At 48.1% G+C, this 21,418-nt stretch overlaps 1 protein-coding gene across 3 annotated transcripts in view; it reads left to right on the forward strand.

The window, feature by feature from the left end:
* Window positions 1-1,140: 1,140 nt before the first annotated feature.
* LOC135905269 (uncharacterized) overlaps window positions 1,141-21,418 on the forward strand; it is a 94,003-nt gene continuing 73,725 nt past the window's right edge. The window contains exons 1-2 of one of the 3 annotated variants that reach the window (XM_065436287.1): window positions 1,141-1,256; window positions 11,196-11,290. In XM_065436287.1, the coding sequence (XP_065292359.1) occupies window positions 11,227-11,290 (64 nt within the window). In that variant the 5' untranslated portion in view covers window positions 1,141-1,256; window positions 11,196-11,226. Of the gene's footprint in view, window positions 1,257-1,349; window positions 1,477-11,195; window positions 11,291-21,418 lie in introns of those variants that run through there. The other 2 variants (XM_070522776.1, XM_070522775.1) reach the window with 2 other exon arrangements.

Here is a 21,418-nt window from a genome sequence, read left to right on the forward strand (position 1 = left end):
TGGAGTTCTAGTTTAGTCACGTTAGAAGAATATCATTTCACATGCGGTTTTTGAGTTCGTTTCGATGCCTTCGTCGGAATTAGGTAAGAAAGCAGGTGTCTGCATCAAAATTATGTCATATAAGTTCTATACAAATATACATGCTCATCGTGTGCTGGCCATCGAATTAAACATACCTACAAAAGCACCAAAAGGGAATGTGGCGTTTCGTAGTGATTAGCTGTGTGGGGCGAAAGAAGACATACGCTCCAATAAATACAACATCAAGCTATTATCTTAAAATCATTTCTTCTTGATACAAGAGACTATGTACTGACAACAGGATGGGAATGTGAGATCAACAGAAATAATTACATCAGAGTATGCAATGAGTAAAGACCAGTCAACTAAAAATAGTGCACAAGACATGACAATTGCCTGCAGCGCAGGCTGGTATTGTGACGGTACACTAACTCTTCCTGGACTAGGTCCACTGAATCCTTCTTTATGCAAGTGCGAATTTCATGCAATGCTGTCAGCTTGCGATTGCAATCCCCCCTCCCTATCTCTGCATACGAATAAAACCACTCGGTGCCCAAACTCGGATTCACAGCTACATGAGCTCCACTGAAGAGCTAAAAGTCCTCTCTACCGTTGCGAGCGTTCTTCGCCTGCTCCCACTGTCGATGATTTTTGTACCTGCCCGTCTAGCCCGCATTGCAAGTGCAATGCTCAAGCCAGTCATATATACGATCCTCCCGCGTCCCCTCCCCCGGGCGCACACCCCCACATAGCACTTCAGATGCTTCATGTCACGCAGGACATTACACGTGTTTACCGGTTCTTTGTGAGAGCGCGGAAAGCTTGCACAGAACAGAAAAGACCACCTGAAAATGGACACGCTGTCCTATCTACTTTGGTCCGTGGAACACTTCATTCTTGACTAAAATGACAGCGACTGTTGACACGTATTGGTGCTCTGTTCTGCGCCCACGGTGATTTTTATTTAGCCATTCTTCTTTAAGCTGCGGATCACCTCTACTAAGGAGACAAGCAGGGCATCGGAACAGCGTAAGGCCTTCAAGCTGAACACCTGTGCTTGGAAGCTGGCTGCAGGTTTGTGATTTTAAGGTCGGTCTAATGCATTGGGGAAACAAGAGAGAACAATGGCCGTTTTGACCAATATGCTATGCCTTGACAAGAAGGTCAGTAGTGGCTTGTGAGCGGGGTGTTCGCCAGCACTGCACAGATGGTCTGCGGAACAAAACATTCTTAAGGTGAGAGGATGCAGAGCGAATCCGATTCTAGTATTTGCTGCGTTATGGCGAGAGGTGAGCGACGCTTTCCAAAAGTGGTTAGCAGTGCTTAATAACAGTACGGAAACTAGACGTATCACACTGCAATGTAGCTAAAGATCATCGTCATAATGAAGGTTCTCATCATATGGGTGCCTTACGACCGATCATGTGAAGCCTTATGTAGTACAGCGAGAAATAAGTGAGTAAAAAAAAGCATAATGCCAGAGGCCATGGGCACACATCTTTTCTGAAATGTTCACATTCCCCGTACTTTGGCATCAGGTAAAACTGCACAACATTCGCAAAACTTCCCAAATTCAAATCTTGTTTGTTCTTCAATTCCTGTGCTCACCGACGTTATCAGTGTTTTCATTCATGCAGTCTAAGAATATTATGTCATAGCCAGTAGTGAACAATTCTTGTTAGCCGAAAACGCGGCGGAACCGCCAACATGATTACGGTTGATGAAAAAGCATCGTCGATGACTTATAGGTTTACTTTTCGTTTTGAAAGCTATTTCGTTCAGCCAATATCTTTTTTCTGAAACGATAACGCTGAAAGAAACTGCATGTTTATGAATCTCTGCTGAAAATAACAGTTGCAGGCCAAGCTTTTTTCGCAGATACGTTTTCCCAAGGCACTCAATCTAACCCCTTGAAACGCTTCATTGCCTGGCTTTTACTGTAATTACAGCGTTTTAGCTCCGATGAGACTAGCGTATACTCGCAATTTGCATACGCCCGCTTAGCTTGAACGCTAGTGAGCTTGCGCACAACACTCATGAAGGCAGTAGCGCCAATGTAGCTCCTCTCGCTCCACTTACAAAGCCCATTGAGCGCCGGGTGAGAGTGAATAAACTTGGCTAAGTGGTCGTTTTGCCATTGTGTTGCTGCCGAGATGCAAGCGCGTCGCTCGCGTATCGGCAAGACGCACTTATGGAACGTGAAACTTACGAAGTTCTCTACAGTGCGGCAGTGCCTGAAATCTGAGCAGAGTGGAATATAAGCGACCGCTCTAAAAAACGGTTCATTAGGTTGACAGTGGCGCAGCGATGAAAACACGATCATATAGCATCCTGAGGATACGAATGTAGTTGTTTAATAGGGGAAAGGAAAATTCTGGTTCTTTGTCTCAAGGAACAACAGACCGCTCATTATTGCATAGTCAAGTCAAAACATCCCTGACAGAAGATACTTTGTTGAGATGCTTACCGCCGGAGACGCACGTCTTTTGATGTTCACAGCCGCTACGAAGGCGCAGTTAAAACACAGCCGAAAGCTTCTGCAGGCGACCTACGCGAGGAAAACGCGAGCAACGATGCAACTGCGTCTTATACAACACGCATGTGGGAGCGTCTGTTGGTAAATAAGGCGTGAAGAAAGGTTATGGTTGACTCCTTTATCACAGGAACCGGTGAAACGCAAAAGTAAAACGTGGCTTCATAAAAGCCGTTCATTGCACGTGCCGTGGCACTGTGCAAGTCCGTTAGAAACCACAAGCGTTCGTAAGCAATACATGCGAAACCGAAGGGGTTGATAGTTTTTTCTTTCGTAAACTGACGGGTTGATGCAACGAGAGACATGATGTTCTGGCTGGTGCCCGTGTCGTCGATTTCATTGGCGGGTGGCATTCTGCTGCCCCGGTCGTTTCACCGAAGGTACAAATATTTTGATCCGGCTCCCTAGTGTCTTGGGCAGCCGGTTGTGTTGCGGCGAGTTCAGCTTCAGGAATGGGAATGGAAATTCCCAGCATGCGCCGCGAAGGCGCGACGGTGTTCGATTTCACGAAGGCGTTTCTGTTCGCGAAGTGTTGTTGGATTCGCCGGTCGACGCAGCTGTCTTTCTGCGTCGCTTTGCGAAGCAGTAGATGGTGGTTTTGGTGAAAAACGTTCATTACAGGAATGAGATATGTTAGCCCCATAATAGGGCTCTACTAGATGAAGTCCCTAGTCAGGAACTTCAGTGGTCGAAGGCGGAAGCCTGGCTTTCTGGACCAAGGCCTCCTGGGCATAAAGATCTAAGCAAGCAAGCACGGTCACTTCCCAGTCCTCTCAGGTTGGGTGTGGGCTGGGCGTTAGGGTCCAAGTGCACTGACAGGCCAAGACCGTGTGGTAGGCATCGGCTACCTGCTCACAGTGCTGGAAACTGTCGTTGAGCGTAGGATCAAAGTGTTCCATCGTAGTGGAGCAGAATACCGTGCTAGAAAGAAGACTGAGGAGGACGCGTTCGTTCGGCTTTCTCAAAACGGTTAGCCGGGGTGAGATACTGGCGGCGACCAGCCTTATGTAGGCTGGAATTTCTCTGAACCTAAGAAGAAGGCCCCCTTCTTACTTGTGGGGAGAGTTGTCAGTAGGTACCCAGGAAATGAATGTGCGGGCAGCCGCATTGGTGGCTTCATTCCCCTTTGAGCCCTGATTACCTGGATTCCTGATTATGCTTGGCAGTGGCATCAGTGTCACTCATGCAAGCTCGCAGTATTCGTTCCGGGAGTGTGGTTACCCGGCCTGCATCACAGTGGCTGCGTGCTTTGTGTGAGTTCGTGATAGTGTGTTTAGAGCGAGTATCCGAGGCAGCGATTGCAATGGCTACCTGTTTCACCTTTATAGATCCTGGTGTATTAAACGAGAGTCCGTCCAGCTGTCTATGCTACTGGATAACCGCTGTCATTTACCACCACCGCGGGCTTGTGCCAGCGGTGCTCACTCCCTCTTTCACGGCGCCTTTCCAGCACCAGTGGACATGCTTTCCGGCGACCGCTATGAACCTCGCGATCCATCTATGTAGGGAGTAGGTGAACAAGTGTGGCGAGGTGCCATTAGCTAGGGCACCTGTACTCTCTCATATATGTGAATGTTATGTTTCATGGGTTACTCACAGCCAGTAAATCACATCTAGATTATGCTTCAGCCAGTCTAGTTTACTGGCTGATGAGGTGAGTCTCTTTGATTTTGGAGAAGTGGTCAACACTCTTAGAGCGAGGAGGCGTCCATTGAAAGTGGAAATGGGAATATCATGGGCTCCTTTTACTCTTTTACCTAGGATGACTTTGACTTTGCCTTCATAATGCTTCCTAAGGTGGACGTAGGACACCTAATATAAGATTCGGCTGGTGAAAAAAGTGTGGGCTGGCCACTAAGCATCCTTGCTTCTGAGACCAACTCCCTGGATGGAGACCCATGCCCTACACAATCCATCTGGTCCCCAATCTTCCGTAGCTTGGCTAGTGTTGTGTCCACGCGTAATTGGTTGTGGATGTTTAGACCAAGTATTCTGATGTCGCCCGATTCGTGTATGGGACCGCTAGGTACGGAAATTTTGACAATCGTATTGTCTTTAAGGGAGCCCGTGATGTGGACAAATTCCTACTTGTTTGGGGTACATTGGAGACTGCAGCGGTGACCACGCAAGCTGCTGCTTGTAGGCCTTCCTCCATGCGGCCTAAGTTGCATTGTATCACCCAGAGTGTGATATCGCCGGTGTACAGCGCGTGTTCTTAATCTTCAATACCCTGCAGTTGTGCCGGGAGGTACATGATTGCAATGCTAAAGTATGGGGTGGCAGCACTTCCCCTCTTGTATCCCCCTATTCCCCTGTTGTTATGGCCCATATTCATTGTTCTGAAGATGGATCAGTGCAGCTCTGCTCGACAAGAAATCCTTAACGTAGTTGAAGTTGCTTCGATAGTTTGGGTCTCACTGAGGTCTTCAAGAATTTTTGCGTGTTTGACATTGTCGAAGGCCCCGTGGAGATCTGAGTCAAGGACCAACTGATCGTGGTGCTCCATTGTGGCAGGCTCTATTACCTCTCGATCGAGTTTGAAGAGAACGAGCTGCGCTGATTTCAGAGGCCTGAAGCCGAACATTGTGTCCGCAAACATATTGGTGGCCTCAACGTATTCTGAGAGGAGATCTCGCACCATCGTCTCCACGAGCTTCCACACGATGGACCTAAGTGGTGCATGTTTACTGGCTTGTCGGCCTTTGGAATAAAGGTGGCTAAAGCTGTCGTCCAGTTTGTAGGTAAGGGGATTTATTATTTCCAAATCGTGCTATTGTATTTCAAGACATCAAAATACTCCAGGTTAGGGAGATTCGCCAAAGATTTGACCGTAACCTTGTCCCACTCATGCGCGGTTCCTCGTCTCATTTTAGCCAGTGCCGCTTTGACGTCGTGAAGCTGGAAAGGTTGATCCAGCTCCGGCTTATCTCTGCCTGCATAGAGGCACTCCGCCCCACGCGAGTTTTGTTGTTAGCATAAGTACCTGTCTCTAAGGATTCCCACCAAATGTGTTGTTGTGCCCTGAAAATTGTGTAGACTTCTTTGGAGATGACGCTCAGTCTCCCCTCTAGTTTTCGCGGGATCAGTAAGGCCCTGCAAGAGTCATCTTTTCTTTTGAGACACATTGTCTGTGGCTCTGTTACACTCCTATGCCCAGTTAGAGTCAGCTGAGAAGTATAATTTGCTGCTTGTTGGGTGATACCTTTCATTGCTTTGCGAAAGCTGCGGTTGAGGTTTTGACGTTTCCAGCGTTGAGTGAGTCCCTTGCGTACGTCTCAGAGATGGAGTGAGTGGCTGTCTACCGCAGGGTGTTCTGTTGCTTGGGTGAGATTTTAGTGTTTCCTTAGAGTAGAGGGTAGTGTGTTGCTCCAGGACACGAGACTGCGCAAGCAGGTTGGAGGGAAAGTGTGACATGCGGAAAGCCTGCCAGTTTGGAAGCTTAGCTTGGGTGAGAGCTTGTTTTAGGGGTCTAGGAGGTACCAACATATTAATGATGCAGTGATCGCTGTCAAGGGTGTCTATCATGTTAGTCCACTCACCGTATTGTGTATCTTTCTTGAGTTTGAGATAACGCCAAGGGAACCGATTGACTGAGCTAGCTATTCGCGTCTGGTTAGCAGCATCGGTATGGAGGGTGATGTGCAAATTAGAGATACGTTCTGCAAGATTGCATCCCCGGGCCTCCTGTCGTTTATAGCCCCAAAGCCGGCTAGGGGCGTTAACATTCCCCACAATGACTAGAGGCTCTCGACCTGCCAGATTTAGTGTCCGACTACGTGTACGTGTATGTATACCGAGGAATCTGTCATCCGCAGGGGAAGTACCGTAACCATTGTGTAAGAATAGTCATTGTTAAGGTCGAGATCGACTTCTTGAACTGTGTTTGGCTTTTGTACCAACAGGCAGGTGGATGGGTTTCATTGAAACCTGTTACAGCCCGTGATTTTACTTGAGCACGAGGGCCACCAGGGCCACAACGGCCGCAACGGTGTCTAGGTAGAGACGAAGTTCGACTAAGTTCTGTCGGTCCCGCAAAAGTCTACAATTCCACTGTATTACCAATAAGGGTTCGGATCTCTTTTCATTTTTCTTGAAGTTGTTCTTATCCACAATGCTTCGTTTTTGAAGGGATTGAATTTCGGATGGATTCACTAGCAGAACCGTACCGGCACCTTGTAATGTACCAGTAAATCAGAAAAATCTTCGCGTTCCTTGTCCTCTGTTGCGCGGAGGAATTTGCTCGGTTGCCCGCCATCCCTCATGGTTTCTGAGGGGTGGAAGGGCCTTGGGTTTGTTTTGATCCATTGGTCAAGGTATTGAGTCACTTGTTGCGTAACTAGTGTGACCATTGCTGCGTTCGCAGTTAAATGGGAGATTGGACTGCATGATTGGTATTTGCGAGTTGAGACATCTGTCCCGTTAAGGCCTGTATTTACTGCTCCATGGCGTTAACCCGGGCCTCTAAGTCGTTAGTAGGTGACTTGCGTGCTGACGCTAGGGTGTTGCAGAAACATGCGGATACCTAGTATTCCTAGTCATCCATGGGTCCTCTCGGAATCGCAGTGTCTGCCCCGGTATTTTCAAGTGCGAGCACATGAATGCACAGTGGGCGACGAGGCTTGAGAAGTCACTCCTGCCCAGTTACTCACCTGTGTTCAAGAATCGCCAAAAGGGGTAAATCCCCAGCTTTGAAACCTGCCGGCCTTGACCCAGTCCTGGACTGCGCGACATTCTGCATCCCCTGCGTTGTCCGGCCCAGTGGTGCTTGTTCGGACTTCATCGTCACTTCAGCAGAAAGCCTGAAATCTTCATGTGTAGGGGTGGGGGTTGTTGTCCTCCCCATTGCTGCCGCGTTGATGAAGTTGCCCCTTCTCTTGATTGGGTCGTTGATCACGGCCGCTGCAGTTCGCGGAATTTTCCGACATGCTCTGAAGATCGCGTGAAGTGGGCTCCTTTGCAGATTATGCACAATAGTGAGCACTATTGTTCTGCAAGTCCATCCCTTGTGGAGGAGACTTGTTTGACGCGGTAACCACATCTTCCTCACTCTTGATGGCGGAAGTTATCCGCCCTGTTGAGCACCATGCCGAATCTGTAGCACGCGGGAATGGTCTTCTTGTACACTCTTAAAGAAAATTACACTACAGTAAAAGCTCGTTAATTCGAACCGCAAGGGGAAGCCGCTTCAGTTCGAATTAGCGAAAGTTCGAACTAATGAAAGTGAAGGAGGGCAACAGTACACTGCGATTTGGAAGCAGTAGGGCATGTCAGAAATTTGGCGTGTCAGAAAGTGATGGCGTGTGCCCGCGGCACACGCCATCTTCAAGTCGAAGCTCTGGGTCCGACTGTGCCACACCACCGATGTTAGCCGAGGCTTAACACCATCACAATGAATCGCGACGGCCGATACCTCCTAAGCTGAAAACAGAGGTGCGCAACCGATGAAGACTGCCGAGACAAAGACGCTGAACATGTGAAGGTGGCGAAGGCCCTGATTCGTTGGTTCTTCATTGCAAGCGCAGCTGCGACGTACTTGATTCGCTGTGTTTTGGAGCTTGCCGTGCCATCTCCGCACAACATTAGCAGCTGTACAAGATTTGCAAAGCCTCCGAGATTCGCAACGTGCAAGAAGTCTCGGAGGTTACGTAGAACGGAGAGGCGGCAGCCGCCGCTGCCTTCTGGCTGACCCCGCGTCAGTTAGATTTTTTTCCGATTTTGCCTTCTCTCGCCGTTCTCTCCGTTTCGGAGGCAATACAGCCTTGTGTGTAGGCAGTAGGCGCGCTTCTCTGGCCGTGTGCCAGGCGAGCGTAGTTCGAATTATCCGTGAGGGAACCTTCTCGCGTTCGAATTAACGGACTTTTTTATACATAGACTTCTGTGGAGCTTGGCCGGACTAAATCATGCAGTTCGAATTATCCATAAATTCGAATTATTGAAGTTCGAATTAACGAGCTTTATCTGTATTTGGCCCGGATGTTGCCACACAGAAATATTAGCCATCTGTCTTGCCCGCATTTCATTCCTTCAAGGCTGCGAGCCCGGTATTTGCAGTCACGAGCGGCCCGCGCATTATGAGCATGACAGGAAATTCTCGACAAGAAAGTAGCTAGCGCAGTGTATCCAAGTAAGCAAACGCAAGCAAGACAGATGGCGATTATGGTTGTGTGGTAAGATACGACCGAAAGGGTGTACATTTCTTTGGGAATTTATGCCCTCAGCGGGACGCATTCATATTTATATTGTATGTAACGAGGGAATCTTCGGCCCACAAATCTAACCACCTCTTCTGAATTGAACTACCGCTTCTAACCACCTGAAGCTAATTCAGCTTCAGATGACTGCGGAATCGATCGAAGTGTTTCACTACCTGCAGGTTGAAGTCTTTGACCAGCTTGTCACCTACCGGTCTAGCCTGCGTGACGCGGACGATGACGCTCTGCTCTCATAGAGGTCACACATTGAAATCCCTGGTATCCTCTTCACGCACGTATTGAGTGACCACCGATACCATGTCACCATGCTTGAAAGCCACCTTCAGGTCCAGGGTACCTGGGGCTTCAACTTTACGATTAGGTCCTTGGAACAGTGTCTGGGCGTTTTGTTTCGGGCACCAAGTGCAAGCCGCCGTCGTTTGCAGCAGCCGCGCAGCGCGAGAACCTTCGGGATTACCGGCACGGGGTGAATTCCCTGCCGCCGCTCACGTCAGCGGCGCAGCCATTGCTCACCGTGTTCGCTTTTTGCTGGCATTGCCATGGCGTACAACTACTTGAAGACACTCACTTCCCTTTGTCGGTATGTCCTAATTTTGGAGAATATGCTTGATTTCAGAGCAATTCGTGGATGTCGGGTGGTACCCGTTGACCTGCGTCACTATGCCCGCGAAATTCCCTGCGGGGGCTGCGCAGAGCCTAGCCCTCGTGAGAGTTAGCTTGATCACGGCCTGGCAAGATCTTTAGATTAGCGTCAAAGTGCCGAAAATTAGCCAACCAACCCCAGGTCGTGTCTGCAGGATCCGTGCAATGTTCGTCATGGAATGACAGCAAAAATTTCGGGGTACAGTATGCTGGTCCTCGGTTCCAGTCGAAAATGCATGGAGCCGATGCGCCGTACGTCGGACCTCCCGGAACGCTATATGCGCCCGAAGCAGTAGATGGCGTGTAAGCACTGTTGATGCATGTTGAAGCTACACCCGGTAGACTACGAGACGTCACAGGATAATCCGACGTGAATGACAAACTATATGCGGAAACTGCATCGTCAACTCAGCAGAAGGCCTGAAAGCCCACACGCGTCGACACCTCGTTGGAGCTTCCGCTGCGCAGGAACGTTCGAAGCGCTCACTGTGGGGGCTTGTTCGTGTCATGATACAGTACTTCGCTTCAGCACTTCTCGATGGCGGCTCCATCTATGTCAAGATGGAGCATGTTTTACGGATTCGCGCCGACGTCACATCCGTTACATGAAGTTGATGGTGGACCCCGGGATAAAACACCTTCGCGTTCGAAATCAGAGAAGACCTGAGCAATTATGAGTTGTGAATTCAAAAACATCATTGGTTATTTACACACCGCTGAATGGTCGATCCAGTTATAAACTCCTCGCGGGGAAGCTAGTATAGACACTTGGCACGTTTTACTTTGGCCTTGTCGAGGCGCAGCTACAGAGTTTGCCCGGACAAGTAAAGCGCTGATAACACAGGCTTCCGAGAGCGAAAGTGACGCGGCGTCGCGGCGATGCCATTTCCCTTCACGCAACACATGGTGCTAATACGGCAGCAGGTGTTCCCTAGCGTTCGCTCCGTTCCGTAGAGGCGCACTCATGACGCCGCGTCGCAGCCAATGGCAATGGTAATGGTAACGGTACGAGGGTTTCTTGCCCAATGGGCTGTTTGAAGCTTTTACATCAAGAAATGACAACAAATTTTGCTTCATTTACGAAACACAAGATTCATGGTAAAAGGGAATTTACTGGCGAAAACGTCATAGTGTGCGCGGTATTCTTTGGAGGTGCTTATTTCCTAAAATATGGCATTCCTGGCTTCAAGGGTAAATCAGAAGCTTCATAAATAACGATTGTAAAGAGTGCTGTGCACTGTATGACAATTCCCCAATGCCGAGCACCTGCCGCATTTTTATGGCAGCCTCCAGAAGAAAGCTGGGTTAGTTGAAATGTATTTCAAAATTTAGAGATATTAATTTAGCAATTGAAAAGACTAGAACGACAACAATGGGATCACAAGCGTCATGCCCTGTGTACTTCTCACTCTCGTCTGCGCCTGTTTAGCGCTATTCGAATATGTCCCACTGCAAAAACCCACCGGCTACGGATACGTTTGCTGCCAATCATCCCACGAGAAACCATGCTCATCTCTTTTACATTATCCAACGCAATTGTCTCTGCACCTATATTCTGATTAGACAAAGCCGCACTGCTATGAAATTGGCGACATATATTACTAAATTTGACATAGGTTTCACTTCGAATCAAACGATATGGTAACAACATGGATAATGTGGTTAAATGCTTACCCGAAAAAACAAGGTGAAGCAAAGCACAAGTAACTAGCTATATTTGGGAAACAGCTTTTTTTATAAGCTTTATGCCTTCATGTTCAACACCCACGCATTTTTTTCATTTTCAGGCCCCAAAAGCTGCAGACGAATGAAATAGCAATGAAATTCCTGCATTACACGTATTTTCTCACCTGCTTTTGTGCCGTGTTCTGGTTTGGCGAACGTGAGTTTTGTTTTATTGTTGGTAATAATTGGGGATAAAACATTTAACCAATAAATATTGTAATATTGTACTCTTCTGTAATTTTCGTTATGCTAGAATAATTTGATTTGTCCCCCAAAACTACTAGGTCGCTAGCAGTTCGCTATCCGACTGCTTCAATAAGAGCAGTTACGAAACTCCGGATAGGTAGGGTGTTTCAGAATTTAATACGCTTGTTTGCCAATATTACTTGGTTCTGTTGACTGTAGCGTTACCTATTGGCAAAGATAGAAACTGCTGATTGCTGATTCTTGTCTCGCGCTGCACTCGGAAGAAAGTTCTATCGCATTTCGTAGAGTAAACATGCAGCGGGATCAAAGTGATTCGTGACGTAGAAGCACTCATGGGTCTCTAACTCCTCATTTTTGTCGATTGCAAAGTGCAATGCTCGGTCAAATGTGGCCAAGTGGTTTCATAACTCATCAAGCGTCCATTATTGTTTACATTAGTGTTTAGGTTTTGCAGACGATGTTTCTCCAACTGAACACTTTTTCATGTTCTAAGGTGACTTGTTGCCATTTTAGTTGCAGTGGTGGCCTCTTTGACCGAAATGCACTAACCTTGCACTTCACTGCCCTGTTTTTTGTTTGTTTCTGGATGAGCCGCTTTACGCAAAGCATTTTCTGGGTGCATTTCTTCCTGCTTATGCGTGCACGAATCTTAAAACATCGCAGCGAGTTTGCTGAACTGCTGAATTCATTGGGGAAACAGACAGTGGTAACAAACATGATTTTGCGTGAATGATGAGAATTCTACTTTATTCGGTTTTTCAGTGTCGATTCATGAAATTCAGCATGATGCAAAGTAATATTTGAACATTTTTTGTGTGGCATAGTGTTTCACAGAACGCAGCAGAATGCGCTTTCCACGAAAGACTTTGAGCTCGTACAACAAGCGTTTCGCTCCCACGCGAAATGTGTTAGCGCATGTGCAAGCTATTGAAATAACACAAAAAAGACAATGGTGTTCGCGGCATTCTTTCAGTGTTACCTGCTAGCTCACTGCAATGCAGTACGTTTCTTCGCACTGCTGGCGCCTGGTAATGTGATTAGCCTAGCTGTACGCATCTCGCTGCTGTAGCGTTTGTGTCTGCCATCGATTCATAATTAAAACTAGTAACAATCGTTTGCGACCGATTGCACTGCTGTAATTCGTAAAGTGTATCGTTTCTCACTCTACCCTATCAACGGCTAGACGTATGTAATGCAATAACCACCTACGTCCTACGCATTCTATCTGCAATGCTATGCAAAGTACAAAGGGGCCCACTTCGGTAGCATACGGGATCGCAAACTTCTCGCGAAGATTGCATGTATAATGCCCCACCTATACGCCACACATATTTTCCAAGAAAGAATAACTTAAGTCATAAAAACGTGGCATAAAAATCATACGTGACAAATACTTTAAACACGGTCATCAGTAAGTATTATGCCGTTGACGCACATGCGATCACTTCAGTTAAAAGCCTTTTCATTACAGTGAAGGGCCGCGGCTTTCCAGACGGAGTTTCGCTGCGGGCGCATGATACAGTGTGGGATCCTTCATACGTTTTCAGTGCGCAATGTAACAAGAAGCATGGCAGGGCACATTTCAAGTGAGACTGACAAATTTCGAAGTTAGTATATGAGGCTAAATTGCATAACTCCTAGCTACAAAATCGTTCTAGCAAGCGCTAAATTTATTTATCAGTCACCATTGCGTTTTTACCAGCTTTGTGTTCGGCGAGTTTGCCAATTTCTTTCCCACAAAGTTGTTCGACCGTCTCCTCATCGGCATGGGATCTGAACCAAAAAGGAGATACCCCTTTTTGTCTGTTTTCCATCGCTTGAACGGCTGTACAGTAGACGTCCACTGTTCTAGATGACTTGGGGTGCCTATGTGTCAATGGCATACAGCGGCCACGTTGGTCGTTTCGAGTACGCCAATACAAAACGTAAAATAACAGCGATGGCATCAGTGTCACAGTGATTTTCGACAGCGTCGCAGAGTAGAGCTTGTAGCTATTTAACCTTGTATTAAACAAAGGCCGGCGTATGACAGCGTTGCTACGCAGCCATCTGTAAGTGAAAGGAGCGCACGCGGCGGCGATCGCAATGGAGAATGCAGGGATGAGGTTTTGAATTGTTGGCAGCGGCGGCCAGTATGTTTCCTAAGCCCCGCAGAATCGTCCACGAGCATTTGTGTGTTTCACAACACACACACACACACACACACACACACACACACACACACACACACACATATATATATGTATAGACATGTTCAAATTAGGAAGGAGAGTTCACCTTGCAACCATTAACCTTCCTGTGTACTTTTTATCTTGCTGCTACTGTCCTCGCGTGCAATAATGTTCCAACATTGTTGCCAGTTCGATCGTAACGTATGCTCTTTGTTCCAGCCCCATCTTTAAAACGCTGAACATATCCGTGCTTCGCTTCTAGGTCACTTGTTCTATGTCCATTGTCATTTGACAAGCGCTTTTAATTCTATGCACTTGGGTTTGCTGAAACTGGAGCAATGAACGCGGTTATCCTGCTTCAGTTGGTACATAGCGTTAACTTTTGAGCTATCCGAGCTACTAACCTGCCCACCAACGCAGAGCCGGACTCTTCTCGGCTGAGCGTGTTATACGTTGACTTGTTTAGTAAGAGCTCGTTCTCGTCACAAACCACCAGGGTTGGAATTTCTACCGATGACTTGGAATATGCAAAAAAGTGACGTGACAGGACCGTGTATCGTGGAAGACATGCAACGAAGCAGATTTTTGCCTGAAACGTCCACGGCAACACGAACTCTAAACGCGAACGGCAGAGCGGAGCTCACGATGCTCGCGACAGCGATGCAAATGATGGCGCGGCTCTTGGAAGGGCATATGGGCTCGCAAGGTAACGCAGTCAACGCGGTTAATGGTGACGACGCTACACGACCGTTCAACGAAAGCACTGCAATCCAGATGACTACAAGTCCTGAGCTCACAGCGACTCTCCCAACGTTCTCCGGAACAGACAACGACAACCTAGACGAATGGATAACTTCCGTGGAGAGAATGTGTGAGAGATGTTCATGGAACGAAATGGCTACGCTAAACGTCGAAATTTCCAGAGTTCGCGGACGCGCAGCAGCTTGGCATCGCACGGACGGCGTAAGCCTGAAGAGTTGGACAACTTGGGTAGCAGCTATACGAAAGGCGTTTGACAAGCAGCCAATGTTTCTATCTAGCAAATGGGTGGAGAACGTCAACGCACGGCGACAGAAAGAAGACGAAACCATAACTGACTGCATGTACTCCAGTCTGCAACGTATAAAACCCGGCAAGTACGCCCTAAGCCACGACGACATTGTGGACTGGTTAATTCAGGGTGTGCAATCGGAAAGTGCAAGCCCTGTGCTCGCGGCGTTCCACGACCTGAAGAAAGGGAGCGTGTCGGAATTCATCAACTATGCACGATGATTCGACAGGCGCATGGCATCGACGAGAAGCGATGGCACGCACGTGAAGTCATTCCCACGAAACAAGGCACCGAAGAACGCCCTGAAAGGTGACCACCCGCAAGGCAAGCCCACGAGATTTGCCGTGGACATCTGCGCTCGCTACCTTCAGCGGGGGCACCGGGCAAAGGATTGCCCGAAATCCGACACAGCACTGAAGAGAATCAGGTAGCCGCCGCACGATGAAGAGACGAAAGAGCGGCGCGAGAGCAGTGCACCAACTGCACCGTGACAGCGCGCTCGGGGAACAACGTAATCCTTGTACCAACGAAGAGCAATGTCACAGAGACGCTAGCACTATGGGATACGGGATCAACAGCAACTCTAGTGTCATCAGCGTTTGCAGAACAGCATAACTTCCATGTTTTACCAGACTGGGACTGCATAGTCATGTTACCATTCTGAGACTCAACAGCTCCTCTCGGGGCAACCTAAGATCACATCGCCATCGAGAATGCAAGCGCAACCACCGATGTAAAAGTGGTGAACAACTTGCCACATGACGCTGTCATAGGGACTAACTGGCGACAGTGCATCAAATTCAATTACATAGAGCGATACACGAATGGAACACATACGCTTGAGTGGATAGCGAAAAACAGGTCAGAAGAAGCGCCTGAAGCGGAACATCGTAAAAACAACACACCACAACAGCCACTGTGCAACGATGAAAAAAAAGCCACTGCGGCAGTGTGGGGAACTGTTGACGCGAACAACCTCCACAAGCAAGGGAGTCCCAAGCTTCCATCACCGGAGGAAGTGCGACGTGAGATATTACAGGTGCAACGGCAGATTTCCTTACGGATGAAGTAGAAAGGATGAGGTCAGTACTCATCGCAAATATTCATCTTTTTAAAAACCCGGCAACGAACTGGGTCTCTACACGCATGCCGAGCGTACGATTAACCTCCCCGATGAGAAACCAGTTCGTATGCAACCTTACACAACAAGTAATGTGAACATAAAGTTGACCTGTCAAAAAACCGAGGAATGGCTAAAAAAGGGCATTATCCGCAAGTCGAAGTCGGCATATGCCTAAACTGTGACTGCTGTGGACCAGCCCCACCACGAATCAACACCAAAAAGAATGTGCGTCGACTACCGTTTCCTGAAAGCAAAAACCATCAAACGGGCTTACCCAATGCCAAGAATCGACACACTACTTCGCAAAGTGTCAGGGTCACGACGTTTCTCTAAACTAGACGTGAAGAAGGCTTTTCTCGCTGTCCCAATACGCGAAGATGACATCGAGAAGGCAGCATTTGTGACTTACGAGGGACACTATGAGCCAACACGTATGATCTTTGGCTTGTGTACAGCACTGGCAACCATGCAAAGCATCATGGACGCAGGCCTGCAACCGCTGATCGACAACGAACGTGTTGTTGTGTATATGGAACATACATGCGTATTCACTAATAACATTGAACAACACATCCGAATGGTGAACGACGTTTTAAAGACACTGACGGACCTGAACCTACGAGTGGACTTAAGGAAGTGCAATTTCACTGCTGACTCTATCAGCTTCCTAGGGTACATAATTTCGAGAGACGAAGTTGCCATAGACCCACGACGTACGAGTGCCATAAAACTATGGGCAACGACGCTCGAAAACGGAAGTGCGATCATTCTTAGGACTGACGCCTCACTACAGGAGGTCCACCATAGATTACGCAAAGATCGTTCCACCACTGACGCAGCTTACCAAGAAGGATGCACTACTGACATGGGTTGTTGAATGCCAAACAAATATGGACATACTGAAAGAGAGACTGACTGAAGCACCAATACTCGCAAACTTCCACCCAGCACTCCCAACACAAGTTCACGTCGATATGTCGATGCATCATATAGTGCGTTTGGGGCTGTCCTTTCGTAGAAAAATGCGGACGAAGCACGCATTGTAGAATACGCAAGTAAAAAGGTGTCCGACTCAGATATGCACAAACACTCAACAGATTTGGAGGCAATTGCCATGCACCGGGCTGTGACAGACAGATTTCACCAGTACCTCCAAGGGCTACAGCACTTCGAAATATACACGGACAACTGGGCGCTAGCGCACATCATATCAAACAAGAATCCGGAGAGGCGATTCGCTGGCATATTTCTCGACCTGATGTCATACAACTTCACGATTCGCCGCACGTCAGGCAAGACAAATGCCATCGCAGATGCGCTATCACGAGTTCCAGAGAAGACACAGAGCGTCTTTGTCCTGAAGGCTGAAGACAATCGCCTCAGCAGAGCACGATGAGATGATCCTATGCTTGCTCAGGTCATCGATCAAGCTCGAGCAGAAACGAAGGCTACACCGTACAGGATAGTACAAGACAGACTTGTACACGTCACCACAAAGGGAGAACGAGAGAAACATTGCATCGTAGTACCACAAAGCTTAATGCAGGCAGTTTTGACGTCCTACCACGACGAGGACGGCCATAGTGATACTTCTCGGACACTCATAAAAGTCCAGCAACGCTACTTCTGGCACAGCATGAACCGTGATGTTGAAGATTACGTGTGAGGATGCAAAACGTGTCAAAGGTACAACACTAAGACAGGAAAACAAAGCGGTTTGCTAAACCCGCGCATGCCAAGGCAGACACCATTCAACGCCATTGCCATGTTGGGCCAATCCACACCGAGGACACCAACAAGTAGTTCATAACGGTTGTTGATGTCACCACGAGATTCATCACTGCACGTGCTGTACCAGACAAGTCAATGGAACACGTGCTACGTTTTCTTGAAGAGGACATCCTATTCACATTTTAGATGCCGGAAACTGTGATAACAGACTATGACAGAGTGTTCACTTCACGAGCAGCAACACGTTACATCAGAGACAAGAGCATCCACTACAGGTTGACCGTACCCTACGCACCCGAATGAATGGTCTTGTCGAGCGCGAAAATGCTAAAATCCTGGCAGCACTCAGAAAGAACTTAAATGACAACGTGGATCACTAGAGCGTATACCTAAAGGAAACAACGGTCCAGGTGAACAACCAGCCGCACGTTGGTTTGCACATGTCACAATTTCAACTGCTGCACAATTACGTGCCCCGTCGAACCATCGACAATGAGCTGTCGGCGCCAAGAGAACCGCAAGACAAAGCAGAAGCTAAGCGCCAGGAAGCACGAACTGCGCTAATCGACTACTTGCATGAACTAAAGCTCAAGTACAACTCCAAACACAAACCACCATCTTTCAATGTTGGTGATGAAGTTTGGTATCACCAAAGTTTGGCCAATGTACGACGGACCCTACACGATCACAGCGGTAGAGAAAGAAACGTACACCATCTCCAAGGGGACAGAAGAAGCGAGGCTGGCTACAGCTAGGCAGCTAAAGCATTTCCACACGCAACCCGACTTCAACTGGACACATTCCCAAGCCGCATGTGAAGAAGCAACCACGGCCTGTGACGAGAATGATCACGTCCAAGCCAAGTGTGATACGTGTGTCAAACTACCACTAAACGAAGGTGAACAGACGCAGTTTCGAACAGCTGACGGTCGGCAATGTCGAAAGAACCCGCCGCGGTGGCTCGAAGACCAGGTCACCGAATATTGCGAGGAAGCAATAGATTAAAGTCCCGGCCGTTTTAGCTGAGGGACTATAGAGGCACCTGTCGGCAAGCGGGAGAAGTACGGCAAGCGACTGGCGAGTGAGGCGGAAGAAGACGTCACGGGGCACGTGGGGATGAGCGTTCGGAGCAGGAGGACACGCTCGCCGAGAGCTGATCGTGCAATCTGCAATCATTGCAAATAAATCCAGCTGTTTTTTTTGACCATCGGTTGCGCCATCGTGTGCGTCAATCACTGACATATTGCTTTTGGAAAAGGTGTGTTTCACGTAATATAGCAATGTATCCATGCTCTTTCGCCCACGCCACTCTGAAGGTGGCCAAGGTGATGGCGGTAATGGTCGCAGTGTGTACACTACTCGACGTTCTCATGGTTGTCGTTGCAAACATGCAGGATGATAGTTGATCTGTGTCATCCGTGCATGGCGTCGTCTGGAATCCCTGTCTGCGTAAATGATCGAAGCTGCCGTTTGGCGGCGTGGTTGTGTACAAGTTGTGCTGTTAAGACGAATAATTTAACGACATTCGCCTTTCTCCGGCTTCAACCCTCCCTCCACATCCCGCGGCTAGCGGAGTTTGTCGTAGCGGTGGTGCCTGCCAGCGTTCAGCCGAATGATGACGCATTCAAAAGGGCTTAGCATGTTCAGTTTAGTAGCAGGCATGTCAAGCGAGTTCAACTGCCGATAAGGGGTCTCTTTGTGCTTGCAAGGATGCAGCAACAGAGTGAAGTACTTCACTGCAAACCCGTACACACTGCTCAGCAGTTGCACTTTTGAGATGCCGAGGTACGTTCAGGCGAAGGAGAAACGAGTCATAGTCGACTATACGCCGTGAAAATGCTGCACTGTAGACTCAGACAAAGTCGGGACACCTGCTGTTGCATTCGCAGCTGCAGGTGGTTCGTGCTTGCGGTAATCTGTAGGTCATTAGCGAGCATCGCACTCGTGGATATGGCCTTCAGGCATCGGGAATTGCGTATTTCGTTTCCCTGTGTGCTCAGTCCGCCTCTTCGTGTCCGTTGTTGTGCCAATACCACAAGCCCGGATTCCGAGTCTACAAGATGGAGAATTTATCCTGCGAACGCCATTTGGACAAGCCCGGGGCTGCGCCGAAAGGCACAGCGCCCTAATTCTCCCTTGAAAAGTCAAGGTGCTGAGCCGTCAAGCAGCGGTGTCCTGCAGAGAAGCATCGGCCAGCGACATGTCCAAACGTGCAACCAAGTGCCAGACAGCCCGGCGCCATACCTCCTTTTGCCCGGAGGTCACCACGCGCGCCAACTTTGAACCGGGTGGCCAGCGCGGTCGCTGGTTGGACCTCTCGGACGACCGTCGAGTGCTGGCTTTGTATTGGGCCGTTTGAGTGACAATGGTTTGTCGGGGCATTATAAGCTGCGACGACGCCGCCTGGAAAACCGGATCCGCCGACCCACCGGGAGCTGAGTGCCGCTCTCGACTGGAGTGAGATGTGTAGCACGTACAGTCGCGTTTGCTGTGAGCTCTCGGTCCCAGTGCCGATCCGATCTTGTCCTGTATAATCCTGTATAAAATGTACTGTATATAGTGTATAAAATCCCTTTCGTTATTCTCACCGACGCCTGACTCGGAGTCTTCGCTACCAACGCTCTGTCACGAAACGGGTGACGAGCGCTACGGGACCACCTCAAAGTCGTAATAGTGGTGGCAGCGGTCCAAAGTCTTAACACCGTGCGTGTTTTAAGACAACGAAGAATTCGCTGGGCTGCTGCCCTTCGGGAAAGTTTTCCCGCATATCGAATACGGTAGTGGGAACATGGCATTTTCGTAGTTCTTCTTTTCCCGTATATTTGCACTATTTCTTATTTGTGCCAGGCAAACAGAAAATGAATGGCTACACTTCTGTAACGATTTAGAACACAATATTGACCTATATTCATACAATGCGAACGCTGAAAGGATGTAGGATTTTAAAATTGCGTATTTTATTGCACAGAAAAAAAGGTACACTGGCTGTACAGTAAACTTCTCTCTTTATGGAAGCAAATGTAATCCTTTCACTAGTAGCTACCGTTGTGCTCGGTCTCCTCGTCCCACTTGTGACACTGCATGGGCTGGCTCACGGACACCAGTTATAGCCGTGGCATTTTATTCTTCCCTGCATGGTCCAATCAATCAATCAATCAATCAATCAATCAATCAATCAATCAATCAATCAATCAATCAATCAATCAATCAATCAATCAATACCTCTATACTATTTCCTTTGGAATATTAGAGGAGAAGCATAACTGCGAGTCAGCCTAGTTGAAACAGATTCATCTTAAACGTTTTTGTGCGCAAACAGACAGGGACGAAGAATAGAGGCAACACAAGGACGAGCGCTTTCTAACAACTGGTTTTTTTTGAAGAACCACGTCCTTAAATACCCACAGATCTGCGCGATCTAGTCGACAGAGCACGCCTATAGCGCTTATGATACCCGCAGATCTGTGTTATCAAGTCACGAGAGCCCGTAAATAGTACATATAACACTTGTGATAAAAAGACGTGGACAAAAGCCACCCGGTCAACATTAAAACAGCAAGGTGCATAAAACAACCACTTACAATAAAATGCGTTAAAGATGCGATGATAGAAGCGAATTTTCTTTATCCAACAATGAAACAGAAGGATGGCTGATGCATTTTCTTTTTTGTTTTTCAATGCAGTGTGCTTCGGCAATTTCCCTAGCCGTTTGATTCCTATGCCTATACAGAAGGTCTATGCTACTAAGATAAGGTGAACAATCCTGTTTTTGGCAGTGGATTGCCAAATGCTTACTAGGGCGAGCTTTCAGGCTCGACAAGTGCTCCCTTAACCTCGAGTTAATGCATCTCGCAGTCGGCCCTACATATACATGACCACACGTCATAGGAATCCGATAAACAACGTTCTTCGCGCATTCAACAAATAGGTTCTTGCGCGGATGTTTAGCACTACATTCTTTCTTTACGTCATCCTTACTTTCGAACCTCTCTTTAACCTTGG

The sequence above is a fragment of the Dermacentor albipictus genome, chromosome 8 (genome assembly GCF_038994185.2).
Source record: "Dermacentor albipictus isolate Rhodes 1998 colony chromosome 8, USDA_Dalb.pri_finalv2, whole genome shotgun sequence".
Classification (NCBI taxonomy): domain Eukaryota; kingdom Metazoa; phylum Arthropoda; class Arachnida; order Ixodida; family Ixodidae; genus Dermacentor; species Dermacentor albipictus.